At 48.6% G+C, this 18,842-nt stretch overlaps 1 protein-coding gene across 1 annotated transcript in view; it reads right to left on the reverse strand.

Annotated features, from left to right (window-relative positions):
* Window positions 1-4,038: 4,038 nt before the first annotated feature.
* The window catches only part of Lrrc8c (leucine rich repeat containing 8 VRAC subunit C), a 73,446-nt gene continuing 58,642 nt past the window's right edge, over window positions 4,039-18,842 (reverse strand). Inside the window, exon 4 of the mRNA XM_055605524.1 lies at window positions 4,039-10,438. Coding sequence (XP_055461499.1) covers window positions 8,165-10,438 — 2,274 coding nt within the window. The 3' untranslated portion in view covers window positions 4,039-8,164. The remainder of the gene's footprint in view (window positions 10,439-18,842) is intronic.

Raw genomic sequence — 18,842 nt, forward strand, 5'->3', positions numbered from 1 at the left:
CCACTGTGGGCAACACGATTCCCTAGGCAGGAGGTCATCAACTGTGTAAGAGAGGAGAGAGCAAGCAAGCGACTGTGCTTTCGTGTAGTCATGTCTCTCTGCTCTTGACTGCAGGTTGATGAGACTATTCTAGGCTCCTAGGTGCCAGGTGAAAAGGAGATGGGTGCGATGATGGGTCAAGGTCACCAAGGGCTTCTTGCAAAGCAGCATACCTTCACAGCCTAGCCTATGTGGGAGTGGTTGCACCTATCCATAGTCCCGGCAGCTAGGAAGCTAAGTCAGGACCCAGAGGGGTCTACCCAGCCGGACTTTCTCAAAACAAAGCCCAAACCAAAACCAAGTAAAAATTGGGTGACATTAAATTTCTTTCTTTTATTTTTTAAACTGAAAATAGATTCTTCTCTCACACAATACTTCCTGACCACAATTTCCCTTCCCTCCACTTCTAGTTCCCACCCTGCACTCCCTCAGCCCTATTCCCCATTCCTCTTCAGAAGAGACCAGGCCTCCAAGAAAGGACAAACCAGGTCCAATAGGATAAGAAGAACTCCCTCACACTGAGGCTGGGCAAGGCAACCCAACAGGAGAAAAAGGGTCCCAAGAGCTAGCAAAAGAGTCGGAGACATCCCTGCTCCCACTGTTAGGAGCCTCATACCCACCAAGCAAAAGTCACCACAGAGGACATGGTGCAGACCCCTGCAGGCCCCGTGCTTGCCGCTTCAGTCTCTGTGAGCCTGAGTGAGCCCTGCCTAGTGTGCTCTCCTGGTGTCCTCCATCTCCTCTCACGCCTACAATCTTTCCCACCCCCCTTCTCTGAGGGGAGGGGCCTGATGGCGACCTCCCACCCTCTCTATGAGGCTGAGTCCCTTTCTCTGCCTCCTAGCTTGTGCTCCTTTACTGTGGCAGCTTTAAAAAACTCACCGAGGAGGGTGTTTGGGTGGGACTGAGGGAGCTTTATGATGGAGGACCTCATCCAGGCTCCCCAGTGGAGAGAGCAGCACTGACTTATTACGTATTTTGCGGCGCCCACCTGGTAGGAGTTGCAGGGGTGAGGGTTGTGGGTAGGTGTAGGTTTGGCTTCTGCACTGCCTGGACCTCTGATGGGGGAAGCAGGGCAGGTCCTAAAATCACTCCAATAAAGCCAAACAGTGGCCCAAGTCACAACGCAGATTTAAACTATTAGAAAGGAATTTAAGTAAGTCTTAAATCCCTTAACAATATCTCTCAGGCTGTTCCATAGGCTTGGGCCAGATCATTCATGTACCTTCCTGGTCCTCAAAGCACCTCCAGAGTATTAAATAAAAACCTAGAGATTACTCTACTTGGCTTTTTAGGTATTTGTTGAGATTGACTCCCCAATTACTAAGAAATCGTGCCGGTGACTTCTCTCACTGCTATGATGAAACACTCAGTAAAAACAACTCAAGGAAGGCTGGCGTTCTTTGGCTCACATTTCCAGGAGTGCAGCTGGCCACAGCAGGGAAATGGCTACAGGAGCGGAGAGCAGGAGGTGCCCGCAGCCGGCATCTACGGTCAGGGACCAGAGAGAGATGGACGCTGGCCCTGCAGCCCACAGAATGGGTCTGTCCACCTTTAGCGTGAATCTTCCTGCCCCAATAAACCTCATCCGGAAAACCCCTCACAGTCATGCACAGGGATTTGTTTCCACTGCGATTCTAAATTGGCATCAAGAGAATCGCATAACCACAACCTAGGCAAAACAACCTCCAACCCTTCCCTAAACGTCTTACCATGTATATCTCAATGTAATTAATCTCAAAGTTAATCCTCGGATTAAGTCAGCCTAAGAGAGATGCCTGAAGTCACCCTGGCATCACTGAGAATATGATCTCAACGAAATCACCCCACATTATGAAATTATAACAGAATTCCAAGAACCCTCACAGCTCAGAGGAGTGAAACTGTTCATATCAGAATCACTTCCAGGAAGCCAATTTTAAAAATTGTAACTATAGAATTTTGCATATATTTTAAATATAGAATGCAAAATGTATATGTGTGGGTTTTTTTTTTTTCCTCAAGATCTGTATACCTGAAATTTGCAGTATGATTCGAACATTTGCTTTTAAGTTCACTTGTGTATTTAATTTTGAGACAGGGTCTCGCTATGAAGCCAGACTGGCCTTGAACTCAGAACCACTATAGCTCAAAAACAGCTATAGTGTATGTCTGGGTGTAAGCTGACTTGAAAGAAAATTAATTCCTCAAGGAACAAAAAAGAAAAGAGACAGTCCATGTTTTACTTGTTTCCAGAATCTCTGAACCAATCAGAATGGCCCATTTGGTCTAGCTGTTTGACAGTATTTTTGCTTACGTGTGTATTTTATATAAATTATTAAAACTCAGAAAACACTCATTTACTGGTCAGGCATATGCTAACCTGTGTATTGCTGGGTTCACACGGGTTTATTGTAAATTTACATTTCTGAGGTCTGGGCTGGGCGGGAATTTACTTAGGTAGCCTAGGCTAGCCTCAAACTTGAAGCAACCTCCCTCCGCTTGAGGGTTGGAATTACAAGCCTGAGCCTTTATACCCGGCCTTTCAAATATTTCAAATGTGAAATCCAAACTCCGATCTGTATCCGTAGATTTACATGCAGAAAATAACGTGATTAATGAAAAGTGTCTCACTTTCCTACGTAGAATGACACTCCAAGCTACCCTGCCTGGGACTGCGAGAGTTCCCGAGGCGGTCTGCACGGGCTAGTTCTCACAAGCCTCAGGCATTTCAAGGTTTGATTCCCAGTGAGCGGCTGTTGGGAGAGCCTTGGGCGGTGTGGCCTTGCTGGAAGAATCATGTCCCTGGGGAGGGCTTTGCGGATTCTGCTTCCGGTTTACAGCCGCGAACCCCCGCTGCAGCTCCAGCTGCGCCGTCCGTCCGCCTGCTGCACTGCCTCCGTGCCGTGATGTGTGCTTAGGCCCTGGAACCGTGAGCCAAACGCCCCAGCTGTAAGTTGCTTTAGCTATGGCATTTTACCGCAGCAACAGAACAGTGACTAAGATACCGCCGCCCTCCCCCCCCGACTTGGGTGACTTTCCCCTGGATGGCTGAAAACAGTAACTAACCGCATCATTTGCTTAGCCTCGGTTTACCTCAGTGTGCCCTAAGGAAGAAAGTTCTGGAAGGAGGAACGGTGGAGGGCGGTAGCCGACAGTCTTTTCCTTCTGAGCGCGGCTATGAAGCCACACCACATGGAATCTAGACCCTTAGCCTTTGTCACTGAAAGTTCTCCAGAGCTCTCAGGGCGTTCCTTCCGCTTCGGAGACGCACCTCACTCAGCCCCTCCTCCTTCATCACAAACATCCTCCCCAGACAGGAGCACCAGCAGTGCTGCACAAAAAGCATGCACGGTGACAGACACTCCTGTTCTCAGCCTCTGACCCCCACGCAACAGTACGGACAAGTGTTTGTAGTGGCCTTCTGTGAGGGTGTGTTTACTCAGAGCAGCGGTTCTCAGTCTCCCTAACAGGTACCGCGACCCCTAAATACAGTCCCTCACATCGTGCTGACCCCAACCACAAAAGTATTTTAATTGCTACACCATAACTGTACCTTTGCTACTGTTATTTATCGTAATGTAAGTATCTTTGGAGGTAGAAGTTTACCAAAGGGGTCGCGTCCCACAGGTTAAGACCTGCTGAACCGGAGGACACTCTGACTTAGCGCCTTTAGTAACTCCGTTATTCCACAAGATCACTTCCTGAAGCCTGAGCAGGATAGCCAGGGTACAATCTGATTTGGCAACTGTACAAAAGTTGTACTCCAGATTATACATTAAAGCACTAATTACCCAAATGGAACTCCAGGGACAATTTAGGTCGATTCAGTACAGTGAATTAAGGAAGGAACGAAGTAGTTACAATTATAAAAACCAGCTCCACTGGTAAAGGGTGAACAAGCCCTTTTCCTGTAGCCTAGAGAACCTCGGTAATGGTTTAAGAACAAAAGATAAGCATGATTTCTCATAATAAGTAAGAAAGGGATGGATCCCCAAGTTAAGTTTAAAAAAAAGACTTTATTTTTTTTTCCTGTACACTACATAGCCAGATAACATTAAGACATTTCCTTTCATGAACATGTATTATGACAAATCAATTATCAGTCCTCCTTCTTGATAGTCCAAGAAGTTTGCCTGCACTTGACAGTCAGAGTGCACAGGAGCACAGGAAATGAACGCAAGACAAACACTGAGCAAAGCACATAAGACGTGGAGTCTCAACCCCAAAGAGTAGTAGGGTGGGAGAGCAGAGGAGCAAATGAATACATTCGAAACCATGCAGGCCAGGTGTGGGGTCAACACCTGTTATCCAGGGCCCAGGAAGCTGAGGCAAAAGGATCTCAAGGTCAAGGTCAGCCTGGGCTAAAAAGCAAGACCCTGGCTCAAAGAACAAACCAAACCCTAAACACATCGTGGGGTCTATCTGGCCACTAACTTAAGCTGTCCAATGTTATATTCCCCTCTGTTTAAAAAAAAAAAATCCTTGGGAGGAGAGGGAAGATTCTCTTCTTTCTCCCTCGGATAATCAGAAAAATGCCATCTTCATTAGTGGATGACTTTGGGAAGGGGGATGGGAGCAGACGCTTTTTGCGAGCCTGGTATCAAATTATCAGAAACTTGAAGATTGGGACCTAAACCTGAAAACTGATGGTGGCTCTAGGCAAGACTGCCTGAGTGTTCTTACCGCATCTCTAAATAGACAAGATAGACGCACAGACGCTTCAGGAAGCCTCCTCGGGGGAGCCACGCCATTTTGCTCCCTTGAGTATGAAGCCCTGCTCTTGAGATTCTGCCCCAATGTAAACTCTAGTCAGCACCATTCATTCAGGAGTCACAGAAAAGTGTTAATGTAGTCTTGATTTACTCTCTGAAAAGCTGGAATTGCATCAACATTTATGTTATTTGCAAGAGTAGTGCTAACGGATTTTGTATCGGCGAGTGTGTTACTGTTGGAAAGGCAATACTGCTGATCAGGCCTTTGGTCTGAAACTGGATTAGACAGGAAGATATCTAAAGCCGTAAGCTAGCATACTGCCAGAAATTGGACTTCTGTTCCAAGAAGCCCATGGAAGGGTCCATGCTGTCTCAGAGCCTATGATGGAAATGAACAACATCCTTGGAGGAAGAACATTCCCCAAGAGCCTGGAAAGGCAGCCTCCTGCTTGCTGCTCAGGACAGGATGGAGATGTCGGAGCTCACCATAACAGCGGGGGTGGGAGTGAGAAAGAGCTGGGTGGGCGATCCGAGGCACCTACACATGTACACACCAGTTTTATCTCATCCAGAGTTTTGATATTCAAAACCAGACCAAATTGTGCGATAAGAAAACACAATCTGTTCGGAGGTGTCATGTTCCTTAGGTGTGGTTTTTATGATTTGAAACTTACATTAATTAGTTTGTGTGCCAGAGGACAACTTAGGAAAGGCGATTCTGTCCTTCCACCGCGTGGATCCTGAAGATCAAAGTCAGGTCCTCCTTCCAGATGGCAAGTGCCTTTACCTACAGAGCCGGCTTGCAGCTTGGTGGGGTTCTATTAGGACCGTCCAACCAGAACATGACCAGATGCTGTTGGTCCCCTTACTAACCCTCACTGTACAGCATGGCTGCCTTGAGCTTGAAGCCACCCCTGGAGTTATGAATCCAGATGGCACATTTGTGATTTACACAGCAGTTTGTTGTGACTCAGAGGTTGGACAGAGAGCTGGCTGATCCTTCTCAGAAAGAGCACTTGGAAAACACAGAGACAAGGCAGGGAGGCGAGGCAGACAGCCTCTGTGCACTGAGCTGGATCAAAAATGTTAGAAAAGTCAGCAGTTCAGGTACCTGAGTTTCCCATTGGAGGCTAAAGAGTAACCAAATGTGTTTCACTCAAGAATGTGAACAAAAACTTACCGTATTAAAAAGGACAAGAATCAGAAAACTCTTCAAAGTTAAGTTTGAAGCTTTGGAAATTTTATAAAATCTAATAGAAAGACCTATGAATATTTTCCTCTTAGTTAAAACACAAAGTCACAGCATTGTACTGATTTACTGAATGCTATTTACAACTCAGGTTGGGAGTTAGCCTGCAGGACTATTACGAAAATAAGTCAAATTATTTTGGAAGCTTGATAAAATTGAATTACTGGTGACTTGTTTTAGTTATGAACCCATATGGGATTTTTAGTTAATGCCAGATAAAGGCAGCATGAACATGGTATTTAAGCTGAACAGATCCCATTTGAGGGATGATGTTGGAAACACCCATAAACCTTAACATCCAATTGGCTCAATTTACGTTCAGGTTAGTTGTGCTCAGTAATAGACAATTTGCCCATAAATCCTTTAAGACGGAGCTGTTTCTGAACACAACACAACCCATAGTCAGGATCTCAACATTCTAAAACCAAATACTTCTTCATATAAGAAGTCTAGCAATAACAGGACTTCAAATATTATTATTTCAGTTCTAGCTTTAAGGAAATCATGACTGGAAGTTTCAAAAGAAAACAGAAGCACTTGCACGCTGCTAGCCCTTCAGGCAGAGCTGTCCTTGGTCCTTGACCCACTCGGAGCCACAGTTTCTGTCCCCATCTCTGTTCTGCAGTGTGAGGTAACTGAACCCGGGCTCCGGGGTGAACTGCTGGACAAACTTCCTCACTGAGCTGCACAGCCACATCTCTCTCTTAACTCAGGTGAGGACCATGTCGTCCCAGCGCCTTCAGAGCTGCCTTGCACATGCCTGCATGCCACAAAAAGCAGAGCTGGGCAAGGCCACGGGGCTAAGAAAACATTCTTCAAAACAGGGTTTCAGAACCGAATGCATCTGCCTCCTTCCACTGCCGACTGTGTCCTTACACCAGTCAGTGACCTGTGTAGCTCAAGTCTCCGAACTAGGCTGGAGTTGAAGGTAAGTAAAGGCTTCGCCAGCCGCCAGGTGGGAATTACTGCTGAGTGACAACACTCAGAGGTCAGTCACAGATGCGGGAAGCGATCAGACCGATGGGAGGCGGAACTTTAAGCAGAGAGCCGAGGCATTCCATGCTGCCATCACTAGCATCCGCATGGGGGCAGGCTCGCCGGAAGTCGATGCCTAAGCACACGAATATATTGCGCTGTTTTCGTTTAGCAGGCAGAAGTGAACGATCATCACTGCGCAGGCCTGGGGAGGGGGCGGGGCCTGCGAGAATACATCAGCTTTTTTTTTTTTTTTTTAACAGAGTGCCTTAGTAGCAAGATGGTTTTCCATCGAGAGCATCCACATATCAAGGCATCAAAAGTGATTAAATTACTCAAAACAGGCTTCTAATCCTATGATTCAGAATTTAATTATCTGCTGGAATATTGAAATAAATCTGATTTCCCTAATGTTGTTCGCCGGTATCACAGGGCAATACTGAGGTGGGGGGGGCTGTACTTAATTTTTAATGACATACTTTAGGATGCTGGTAAAAATTCAAATCAGTTAAACAACAAATGATGAGCATGAGGCTGACAGGGACCCGGGACTGCCTTCTCTGCCCATACAAAACGCCCTTCCGAGGCTGACAGGGACTGTTGTTTAGGAAATAATACAATTAATGGTGCTGGAAAGCAGGGAAACTTTCAAGATAATACCTCTGTGACAATGCACTTGTGTGAAGCAACACTCTAGTGTTTTCTAGACGGAGTGAAAAGACTTGACCAACGAAGAAGGCAGCTGACCTGAATACAAGAGGCACGAGCTCCTCGGAACACATGAAAACACAAACAAGGATGGGTAGAACCGAGGTAAAGATGGCACTGGCGAAGTGTCTCCGCCTGTTTAAAATATGCCAAAATGGACACAATCTGTGATTCCCTTCCTTTCACAAGAGGGAACTGAAGTGAGAAGACACAGCCCGGGAGCCAGACGGAATTAGCCATCCCTGTGGCTAGGAAACACTGAGAGATGCGTGAGCCTCCAGGACAAACAAAACTTAAAAATGTTAATACTGAAAAAAATACAATTAAAATTTTATTAAAAATACATACTCCTTACTTAATCTTTGTGTACATTTTGTCTTGTGTGGAAAGGAAAAGAAAAACAAACAAAAAATAATATAGGAAAGGCATTAAGACTACCTAATTCTTTATATTGTATTTGGTAGAAGCATGTTTCAGTCATATTTTGATGAAAAATAAGTTATTCCGCTTTCATTTGCTCCCGGACATCTGAGGGCAGTGTCTCGAACAGAGCATCTTCCACAACCAGCCCGGCTCGCTTCAGAGCCCGGCAGTCCCCCAGCTCGGGAGGGAGGGTCTCCAAGTGATTGCCTTTGATGTCCAGGTACGAAAGGAACAGTAAATTCCCGATTTTGGGCGAAAGCACGGAGAGGCTGTTTTTCCCAATCTTCAGAGTTTTCAGTTTCTTGCAAAAGTACAGTTCGTCAGGAAGGCTCTCCACCTTGTTGGAAGTGATGGAGAAATACTGTAAACTCTGCAGAACTCCAATTTCGGGCGGGATGAAGCGAATGTCGTTATAGGACAAGTCCAGGTAGCGGATCTTGTTGCAGAGGAAGAGGTGGGAAGGCAGCACCTCCACCTTGTTGTGGCTGAAGAAGAGCCGCTCCAGGCTGCTCAGCTTCTTGATGTGCTCCGGGATGTAGGTGATGCCATTGTGCCACAGCTTGAGCACTGTGAGCTTCCTGAGGTGCTGGAAGCTCACGATCTCCTCTATGGACTTGAGGTTGTTCTCCTTCAGGTCGAGCTCCTGCAGGCTGAGCAGGCTGAACACAGCGTGGGGGATGCGCTCCAGGTCGCAGTGGACGAGCTCCAGCTCCGTCAGGTTGGTCATCTTCTTCAGATTGTTGAGCATCACCAGCTTCGTGCCATCGTTGTGGACGCACATCTTCTGCAGGTGGCTGGACACGTCCACCACGGCCTGAGGGATTTTGGAGAGGTTGCTCTTGATGGAGAGAATCTTGAGGCTCTTGAGGTCCCGCAGGGACTCCAGGGCGACGTTTTTGGAGATGTCGTGGCTCAGGGAGCCCACCAGGTAGAGCTCTTCCAGGTTGCGGAGGCCGTACATCCAGGGGGGCAGCTCCCGCATGTCGTCGAACTTGACGCTCAGGACCTTGAGGTTCTCCTTGAGGAAGGAGAGCGCGGCGCTGTGGATCTTGACGGAGCACTGGCGCAGGGTCAGCTCCTGCAGGTTGTCCAGCTGGGCGATGGTGGCCGGGAGCATGACGTTCTTGATGATCTCCAGCTTCAGGGACTGCAGCTCCGTGATCTCGAACACCGTGTCCGGCAGCCCGGACAGCATGATGAGAGGCAGCTCCAGGCGGTTGTGGGCGTTCGTCTGCAGCTTCTGCCTCAGCTTGTCGGGGGTCCACTCGTTGTTGAGGTTGAGCTGTTTCAGCTTGTTCTCGCTGACTTCGGACAGGAACACGGCGAAGCGCTTGGAGTAGAGAGGGTCGTACTGGTCTATCATGTGCAGCATGAAAGCAAAGTCGTTCTTCACGTCCGGGATGTCGTCGATCCCAGTCTCCTGCCGGACGTACTCGAAGGAGTATTCCCTCAGAGAGCGGTAGAACAGCCAGTACAAGGTGTAAAGGCAAGTCAGGCCGTAGATGCTTACGAAGCACAGGTAGCAGAAGGACAGCTTGGAGAACAGGTGAGCCATGGTGTGGTTGCAGGAGAAGGTCTTGTAGCCCGTCATGTCCTGGATGTCCACGTTGCAGTCCACGGTGAACTGGACCTTGGAGACCAGGGCGCTGTTGTAGGCGATGATGATGAGGAATTTGATGACCTTCAGCACGGTCTGCCGCACGTACATGGCATAGAGGATGTCACCCTCCTCCACGTGCAGCCGGAACTTCTTCACCTTCTCAAACAGGGCCTTCGCCTGCTCGCCCTCCTTCTTGTCCAGAGCCCCCGCCGTAGACTTGTCCACCACAAACTTCTCGGGAATTGACTTCAGGGACTGGGAGTTGACCAGGCTGCCTTCGGGACCCGACTGGATGGCGGCGGACCTGCTCACGTGGTTCTTCCTGTTGTCCTTCTCTTCCGAGTCCTCCCCGGACACTTCAGAGAGGGCCCTCGTGGTCCACGGCGAGTCGAAGCACTTCCCCAGGATGGAGATGAAGTGCTCGATCTTGGAACTGGAGCCCGGGAATTTGAACCAGAAGTTGCTACAGAGCATGAACACCAAGGTGTGGATGAGCACGAGGTACGGGAAGTACTTGGCGTACCAGTGCAGGGCCCGCTCGTAGCACATCTGGTTGATGAAGCTGTACTGCTGGAGGTCCAGGTCCGTCTTCAGGCCTTTCATCTCCACCGTGGCGGGGCTGCTCGCAGAGGGCTTGGGCGGAGGCAGCGGGGTGGTGCCGACGCCTGCCTGGGAGACATTGGAAACGGAAGAGTGGTTCTGAGCGGCCTGCACCCTTTTTGGAAGGCAGATGATCTTGTCCTGCATGACCTGAAACACAGAAATAATAGTTTCAAATTATATTACCCAAAGAGCCTTTGTAATGTCATTAGTGCAAAGAAAGTAGCAATAACATCCAATAAATGTCCATTTCCTCTGCCTGGAGAGCATTACATTCGATTCCAGTACCAAGACTTTATTCTTAGCTCATGTTATGGAAAAATGAAATGTCTGACTTTGTTCACCACACGGAGGAGGGCTGAGACAAGACAGCCAGCGATATGGTCAGGACATGGAACAGGCCATAGGAAAGTGAAGGAGTATTTAGGGAATATTTTCAATCTTCGAATTTCCTCTCTCACTGCAGCCTGAGAGTTGGCACACACCCTCACGGGATCCTGCCTTGAACCGGATGGCTCTCAACCCCGTCTTCACTTGTGTGAGATGCAGAGATGTGTGGTAAGAAGAAACGTGGGAATAATTCCTGGTGCTCTTGTTTACCATTCCCCTTCCACCCACACCGTGTGTGACATGCATGATTAACCCGGCTCTGCTGTAACGGGACTCTCACGGAAGCGTTCCCACGTCCTTCAGAGACGAGAGGACCCAAACAAGGCTCAGTAGCAACGCATTCATGCATTAATTTGCTGCCTTGGAGAAGGGTCTCGAGCCCTGCTGCGCGGCCAGGGCTTGTTGAGAAGACTATCACGTCAGGACCTCAAGCAGCTCCTGGGGTGCAAAGCAGAAGCAGCAGGGTGCAAGCCATCTGGGATGAGGCTAGCTGCTGCTTGGGTCAAATCAGAGAAGTCCACCTCACGAAGAGACTCAGGGACATGGAGCAATATGGACAACTTGCAATGCTCAAAATAACAACCGAGGAGCACCGAGGAATGAACTTAGTAACGAGTATTGAGTGATGAACTTAGTAAGGAGGGAAAGTTGGCTTGGGGCTGGTGAGATGCTGGATAGTAAAGATGAGTGCCGGTAAGCCTGCTGTCTGGAGTTCGAGCCCAGAGACCCCCGGTGGGAGGAGAGGACTGACCTCCAGCCGTGCACACAAACAAACAAAAGACAAGTCAGCTCGTATCTCTAAACACTAGACACCCAGCGTCTGGCGATTCTGCAAGAGCAAGGACCTTGTGACAGTAAAGGACTTGGCACTGACGACAGAGGTGGAAACAGCTCATGCGGAGCGGACCCCCATAGCACAACGTGTGACTGAAGAGGCTGCCAGGGGCACCGGCAGTCCACCAGACGGACCCCCCCACCCCCTACCCCCAAAGCTGAAAACCAGCGGAGGCAACCAAGGCTCGGTAAAACACAGGGAGCTCAGGGGTACCCTCGCTGAGAGATGGCCAGGGCCAGCGCCAGTCCTTCTAGGTCTGACGCTACCAGTGTGGTCGGGAAGAGCACCTCGGCATCTCAGGATGGCGATGGTGATGGTTAAGGACAGCAGCAGCACGCGTACACTGTGCTCAGCAGGCACCTGCCCCGATCCTGGCACCACAGTACTCATTTTTAAATTCTACTGATGTGACTAGACAGGGCTTCAAACACCCCATGGAGCTGAGAATGACCCCGAGCTCCTACTCTTCTTGATTCTACCTCGCACGTGCTGGGATTACCGGTGTGTGTCCGCATGCCGGGTTTAATGCCCACCTTTATCTGAGCAGGCAGTACATTTATAATTCCAATTTTATAGTTTAAGAGACAAAGGCGTTAAATCAAAATAAGTGACTTAAGTTGACATATAGCCCAAGACCTATAGTCCCATTTTTTATATATAACTGATAGGTGTGAAAATGTCTTTACTGCTTTTATTCGTTTTTTTTTTAAAGCATCTTTTTAAAGTTATATTTAAAAGATTTTTCATATATGTGTGTGTGCGCCTGTGTGTGTGCTTGTGTGACTCTGCCTATGCACAACATGTGTTCAGATGCCACAGAGGCCAGGAGAGGAGCAACACACCCCCTGGACCTGGAGTTACAGGGGCTAGGAATCCACCATGGGTGCTAGGAGCCCACCATGGGTGCTGGGAGCCCAACTTGGGTCCTCTAGAAGATGTGCTCTTAGTCTCAGGACCATGTATTCAGCAACCCCCTTTTTTTAAATTAAAAATTACCTTTATTCTTTCCTAGTGAATCTTACATATTTTTCACTTCCTGTCACCCTCTTTCACCCCTCCCCCTTCTGCGGAGAACTTTCTTCTTCCTGACGATTGCTGGCTCCAGTTCAAAATCTCCTGTGTGTGTGTTAATCGGGGCAGCTGAGCACAGTGCTTTCTGAGTACACTGTGGTCTAGTTCTCCTTCGCCTCTGAAGACATGGTTCCATTTTCCCAAACTGTTTGTTGGGTGATGAGACGAAGACTGTCCACGTGACTGAGTTGTTTAGAGGGCGTTCTATCTTTCTCGCTAGCAGCTGTTACGACTTGAGTGTGGATCCTGGCTTTTCCAGTGCTGCTTTAGTTTGGACACGTGCGGCTCATCCCTGCTCCATACTTGCCAAGAAGGACTCGCCTTCCCTCGGAGTTAGGAAATACCCTCCAACGCTCCTTCACAGGGCTCTTTTTTCCCATGGACTCGTGCTCCCGCCTGTCGGCCCTCTTCCCTCGCAAGGGCGTACTCTGGAGCCGTCCTGTCTCTTGCTCAGCTCTGTGTGAGCCCAGAACTCACTTCCGATGCACCACTTACATGGACGCCTGGGGGCAGTGCATGGTTCACCAGCTGACCTTTTTAGACCTTTTTAATTCAGCTTATTTCACATGCAGGGGGTTCTGCCTGCATGCTTCTCTGTGCACCTGGTTCAGGTCTGGCACCCAAGGAAGGCAGAGGAGGGCATTCGATTGACAGGAGTTACAGGCAGTTGACAGCTGCCTTGTGAGTACTGGGAATTGAACCCGGGTCCTCTGGAGGAGCAGTCAGCGCTCTTACCTGCTGAGCCATCTCCCCAGCCCGCCGCTAGGTTGAAGTTGCTGGTTTTGCTGCTGTAGGCTGAATGCAGGGTTTGTACACCACCCCACCGTCCATTTCCCATGAATACCTGTTTCCAAGATTTCTGTTTTCCTGTCCATCTGCTCTTGTCACGGCCACTTGATGGGCTTTGCTGTTGTTCTTACCGCCTCTTTGGCAGTTCTGAAGGGAATCATTTTAAATTCATGGTCCATTGCTTCAGAACATGACGACCTTGACTGAATCAATGTCTTAATTGTTAATTTTAATGTTAGTTTCCCTTTAAAAAATGTTTCACTTCCTTTTGAGACAAGGATGCACTATTCAGTGCAAGCTGACCTCACACTCATGGCAATCCTCCTGTCTTGGCCCACCTGAGTGCTGGGATTATGCATGTATCCATACCCAGCTCGATCCCAGCCTTTCTTACATCCATACCCAGCTTGATCCCAGCCTTTCTTACAGTTTTCTCCGCCCGTTCTGGGAAAGGTGTGTTTGGGGCGAGAGGTGGTTTTCTACTGCCTGGATGTGCTCTTGTGATCTCTGCATCTGTCTGGACCTGGGGCCATCCTGGGCTCTGTCACAGAGCTCTGGCTTCTCACTCGGGTGCTGTCACCTTCCAGGCCCACGTTGGAGATGGTGGGCGGGCAGACTGAGCTCTGGCTGAAAGGTACTGAGGGCAAGGCCCTCTGAGGGCCTTTAGGGTCTGGTCAATTATCACTCTTTCCAGACCCTTCTGGGAATAGGGGCTTTGGCTTCAAAGAGTGAGCAGGCCCAGTCTCTTACCTCACTTGGAGTGTTTCTAGTTCCCTGTACTGCAGGAGCCGAGGCCCTGTCTTTCCTGCTCAGTGTCGGAAGAAAGCCTGGTGGCTGATCAGCTCACACGGTGTTCTGTCCCTGCTCCAAGGACACGCTTGTCTGGGTCTGCAGCCACCTGTGGGCCATGCTGTCTCAGTCATCAGGACGCCACACATAAACAGGGAGTGTTTTGAAGTCTAGCATTTCATGAGGTTTTCCATAACCCCGTGTGTATACCACCAACAAAGTTAGACAATAGCCAGCGGTCGCTCGCCGTCCCATGTCTGTGGCTTTCGGTCTGACGAGACAGAGCCTCACAGTGGCTATCTATTGCTGCTCAGTTTGGTCAAAGCAGATTTTCTCCTCCTCCTCTTCCTTCCCCTCATCTTCCTCCTCTTCTTTTTTTCTGCGTAGCCCTGGCTGTCCAGACCAGGTTGGCCTCAAACTCAGAGATCCACCTGCCTCTGCCTCCAGAGTGCAGTGATTAAAGGCGTTCGCCACCACTACCCTAAGGCAGATTTTTTTTTTAAAGGAACATTTTAAAAGTTTTTCATACACACATGAAATTACCCCTGTCCAACCTAAATCTCCTCTTTCACTCCCCAGGACCTTCCTAACACTTCCCTGCCCCACCTTTCTGTCTCTTTAATTTTAAATAACCCACTGAGTCCTATTACTGAGGCCTGAAGGCCATAGGTATGGACACACCCACTGAAACACGGACAACCTACCACATTGCTGAGGAAAAACAACTCCTCCTCCTTAAACAGGTGCTAACTGCCAATATCAGCTCAGCTGGCATGGGTCTTCATGAGCCCGGCTGCCATTCTCACCACAACTCTGACAGACTCTTTCTTGGGCAGGTGTTCACAGCCACTCTGAGTTTATGAATGCAAGGGGCACGTCATGGCCAGGAGCTAGCATCTCGTGCCCTCCTCCTAGCCTGTAGCTCTCACACTCTTTCTGCCCTTCTTCTTTGGTAATCCCCAAGCTGCTGGCTGTGGGGACTGGTGCACAGGCCCCATTAGGACTGAGCATCCCGTCACTTATTCTCAGCGCTCTGACAAGCTCTGAGTGTCTGCATGGACTGCTGCCAATGGGTAGCTACTTCCTTTGAGAAAGGGTCTCATGTGTCACCGATACATGGCACTGGATTTGCTAAGTAGCTGACTGAACCCACAATCCTCCTGTCTCTACCTTCTAAGTGTACCAACCTTCCAAGCACCAGCCACCATAGTTGGTTTGGGCAATGTCAGGGACTGAACCCAGGTCTTTGTGCATGCTAGGCAAAGGCTCTACCAACTGAGTTCCAATTCCAGTGTAGCTATGGCAGATTAGATCCAAACTGGCAGAAGAGACCAATAAAAAACTACACCAAAGATACTCGGTCTTTTATAGGAAGAGGTGACTTGGTGATGTAAGTTTACTTTCTCTCGGCGCCAGATCCATCATAATGTTAATGTCTTGGCTAACCCTTATTAAATATATATCTATGCTTTAACTGTCTCTGTCACCCTCCATTCAGTTCCACAGAGATACGTACAGCTGGTGCTAAATGCTATACCCCAAAGCATTGGTAACTAGGGGTGCCCCTGAATCAGACAGAGCAAATCAAGTTATTCCTGCTGCCCTAAGAAAGACGAGACAAGAAATACCTCCCCGAGTTGCAGTCTCCGTGGCTTGTTCAGAGACACTGAGGCAGAACCCTTTAGCATCTAAAGCTTCCCAGATATCTGCTACATGATTATAGCAGATAAAGGATACAGGAAAAGCAAATGGGCACAGGCATTACTTGCTGTGTAAACTGGTTAGAGATGAAATGGCCGTAAGGAATACAAATGAGGCAGAATGCCCTCCACAAGGGTGGCACAGGAAGTGCAGTAAGAGCTTGGGCATGGAGGAGGCAGGGGAGGCTCCAGGGGGAGGGCCGAATAGATTGGGTCTTGAAGCTTCTAGACATGGATAGGGCCTTGGGGAATGCAAGGTGGGAAGCGGGTAGGTTCTGAGGACAGGAGCAAAAGGCTGCACTGGGTGAGAGAGTGAAAGCCACTAGGGAGATGGACTGTCACTTCTCCAGAGCAAAGGGATAAGGTGGGGGCGGGGGGTGTAGCTCTTCTGCCACTGAGGTATCATCAATGTGCAAACTTAAGTTCTGTCTCCCCAACCCCAGAGGATGAAGGGCCATGGCCGACAGGCACCGGTTCTGTTCTTATGGCGGAAGGATGAATGCTGAAAATGCTGACTTTGTTTCAAGGTTCCTAGCAATGTTTTATGTATCACAAAACCTTTCTGGGAATCAGGAGTAGCTGAAAAGTCAGGGCAGACAGCGCTAAAGAGACGAACACCTTGGGGCTTAGCAAACATCTTGTTCGTAGCCTGCTATCCTCCAAGCCCAGCCGTGTGTATCTGGGGGCAATTACCCCAGAGCACAGAAATAGACATCCATGAGAACCACACCCGCTGCCTCAATGTTACCAGGACAAACAAGGTCTTTGTTTCCAGGGAAATGGGAAAGCAAAACTGGGCGGGGCCAATGCTTCCTGCCTTTGTGCTCCTGGGCTCCCCCTCTGCTATTTAAATGACTTTTTTTTTCTTTTTAGAGAAGCTTCAGATTGACAAAATAGAGAGGAAGGCACAAAGATATCCCATAAGCCTCCCATTCATTGATGCACACAGAGTCCTTACCAGCATCCGGAATGGTGGTCCATTGTTACAACGTACAAGCTGAACCAATACTGACAGGCCATTGTTACCCAAGGTCCACAGCTCCTTGGTCACTCCCTTGCTCTCCTGCTCCTACCGGTCTGGACAACTCTGTGACACATCACTGTGGCATCCTATGGACCAGTCTCGCTGCCATACAGGTCTTCTGTGTTTAGCCCATCCATTCCTGTCCTTTCCAGAACTCTGCCCCCTCCCCACCCCAAACACTGATATTTCTATCATTCTTATAGTTTTGCCTCCCCCCACCCGCAATGTTCCTCAGTTGGATCAGATAGTATGTAGCCTTTACCAGAATGTTCCACAGTTGAATCAGATAGTATGTAGCCTTTTCAAGTCAGCTTCTGTCACTCTACTAAGTTTCTTCAAGTGTGGCTGTGTTGTTTTGCAACTAGCTCAGTTTCTTCCTGACAGCACTGGGTAGTAACCTCTTAGCAGTGTCCTTTAAAACATCCGGGATGGTTGGGAAACAGCATAAAGTACACAGAGAAAGTTTCGACTCAGAGTCAAAAGAGGGAAAAGTCTCAAGCAAATTATGAAAGTTTAACAGGTTATAAATATAAGCACTAGCTACAGCTGTAGCGTAGTGTCCGAGCCCCTATTTATTAGCATGAACAAGCTCCTGGGTGTGGTGTTTTGGAATACACACACACACACACACACACACACACACACACACACACACCACATGAGCAAAAGTTTGTCTTTAATAGTTGTAAGGCCAAGCAGTTCCCCAGACATTGGATAATAAATACTGTTGTCTGGGTTGTGTCTTTTTAGTGAGGAGGCTCAAAACTCGAAAGATTGTTGGGGATTAACGTGCACAGAGATGAGATTTTATATGTGGAGAATCGAAAGAAAGGAAAAGCAAAGACAGAGTTACCAACATGACACCTCCCCCCACCCCCAGCCTCCCAGGCATCAGCATCACAGACTGGTTCAGGAAAGATTGTACAAAAGCCCGGGATCTTCCTCAGTGTGGAGGAGGTGACAAGCACACCTATTGTGTATGCGTGAACTTTTTTTTCAGCAGCCGACAGTAACACTCACATGTATTCTATACATTTCACGGAAACCCAACATCAGGCCAATCTTGTGACCACAAATCAATGGAAAGTTCTCTGCTTGAGGAGTATGAAAGGCCACTGGCATGGCACGAATCCCCCCATCATTATTACACAGACCAAGGGAAGGCCTACCCGGCGTACGTCCCTCAGAGAGTGGCACCACCACGGCTCCAGGCACCATGGCTTGTTCTCACGGTGCACACACAAGGAACACAGAGGACGTCAGAGGGACTGATCCTCTCTTTTCCCAAGGATAGTTAAGTCCTAGCAGGACACCTGCACCTCTAATCAGATACCATTAACATCTGGAAGCATCTGGCCACTGGCTACCTTCTTCTGAGATGAAACAATTTCTTATCCACATTCTCCAAGTTGCCAGGGCTTAAGTGCTGACTGTTGAAGATCCAGAGAGTACCAGAGCTGGGAGGCCGTCCCATTTACATTAAGATCGGCTCTGCCCTTTGATATTTGGCTCCATGACCACAGTCATCACAGGAGCCGTCAGCAATGCGTCTGAGGGGTGATGAAGTCTACCATTATCATTTAATGCCTTTCGACTCCTGCTTGGCCTGGTGCTTCCCAGATGCCGGGAATGGTTTCATTGCCTGTATTTTGGTTACGTTGATACTGTCTGCTGAAGAACCCAGCTCCACAGCAAACAAGGAATTAGAGGGGTTGAAAACTACGGGTGGGTATAGGAATTACAGGAACTGATAACATTTTTCCAAGTAGATCAGTGACTTATCAGGTTCATGGAGATGTAAAATCTCAATGGGAAGCATCTACTTTATTCAGCAGCTACGGGCTGCTAGTATGTCTGTGAGCCAGAATATAACCAGAGAAACTGGAAATGTTTGAAGAAAAAAAGACCATAAATCTGGTTTACCCACAGTGTATCAGCAGCACAGAACACTCAATA

Source organism: Psammomys obesus, unplaced genomic scaffold, assembly GCF_907164565.1.
Source record: "Psammomys obesus unplaced genomic scaffold, mPsaObe1.curated_primary_1811, whole genome shotgun sequence".
In the NCBI taxonomy this organism is placed as follows: Eukaryota; Metazoa; Chordata; class Mammalia; order Rodentia; family Muridae; genus Psammomys; species Psammomys obesus.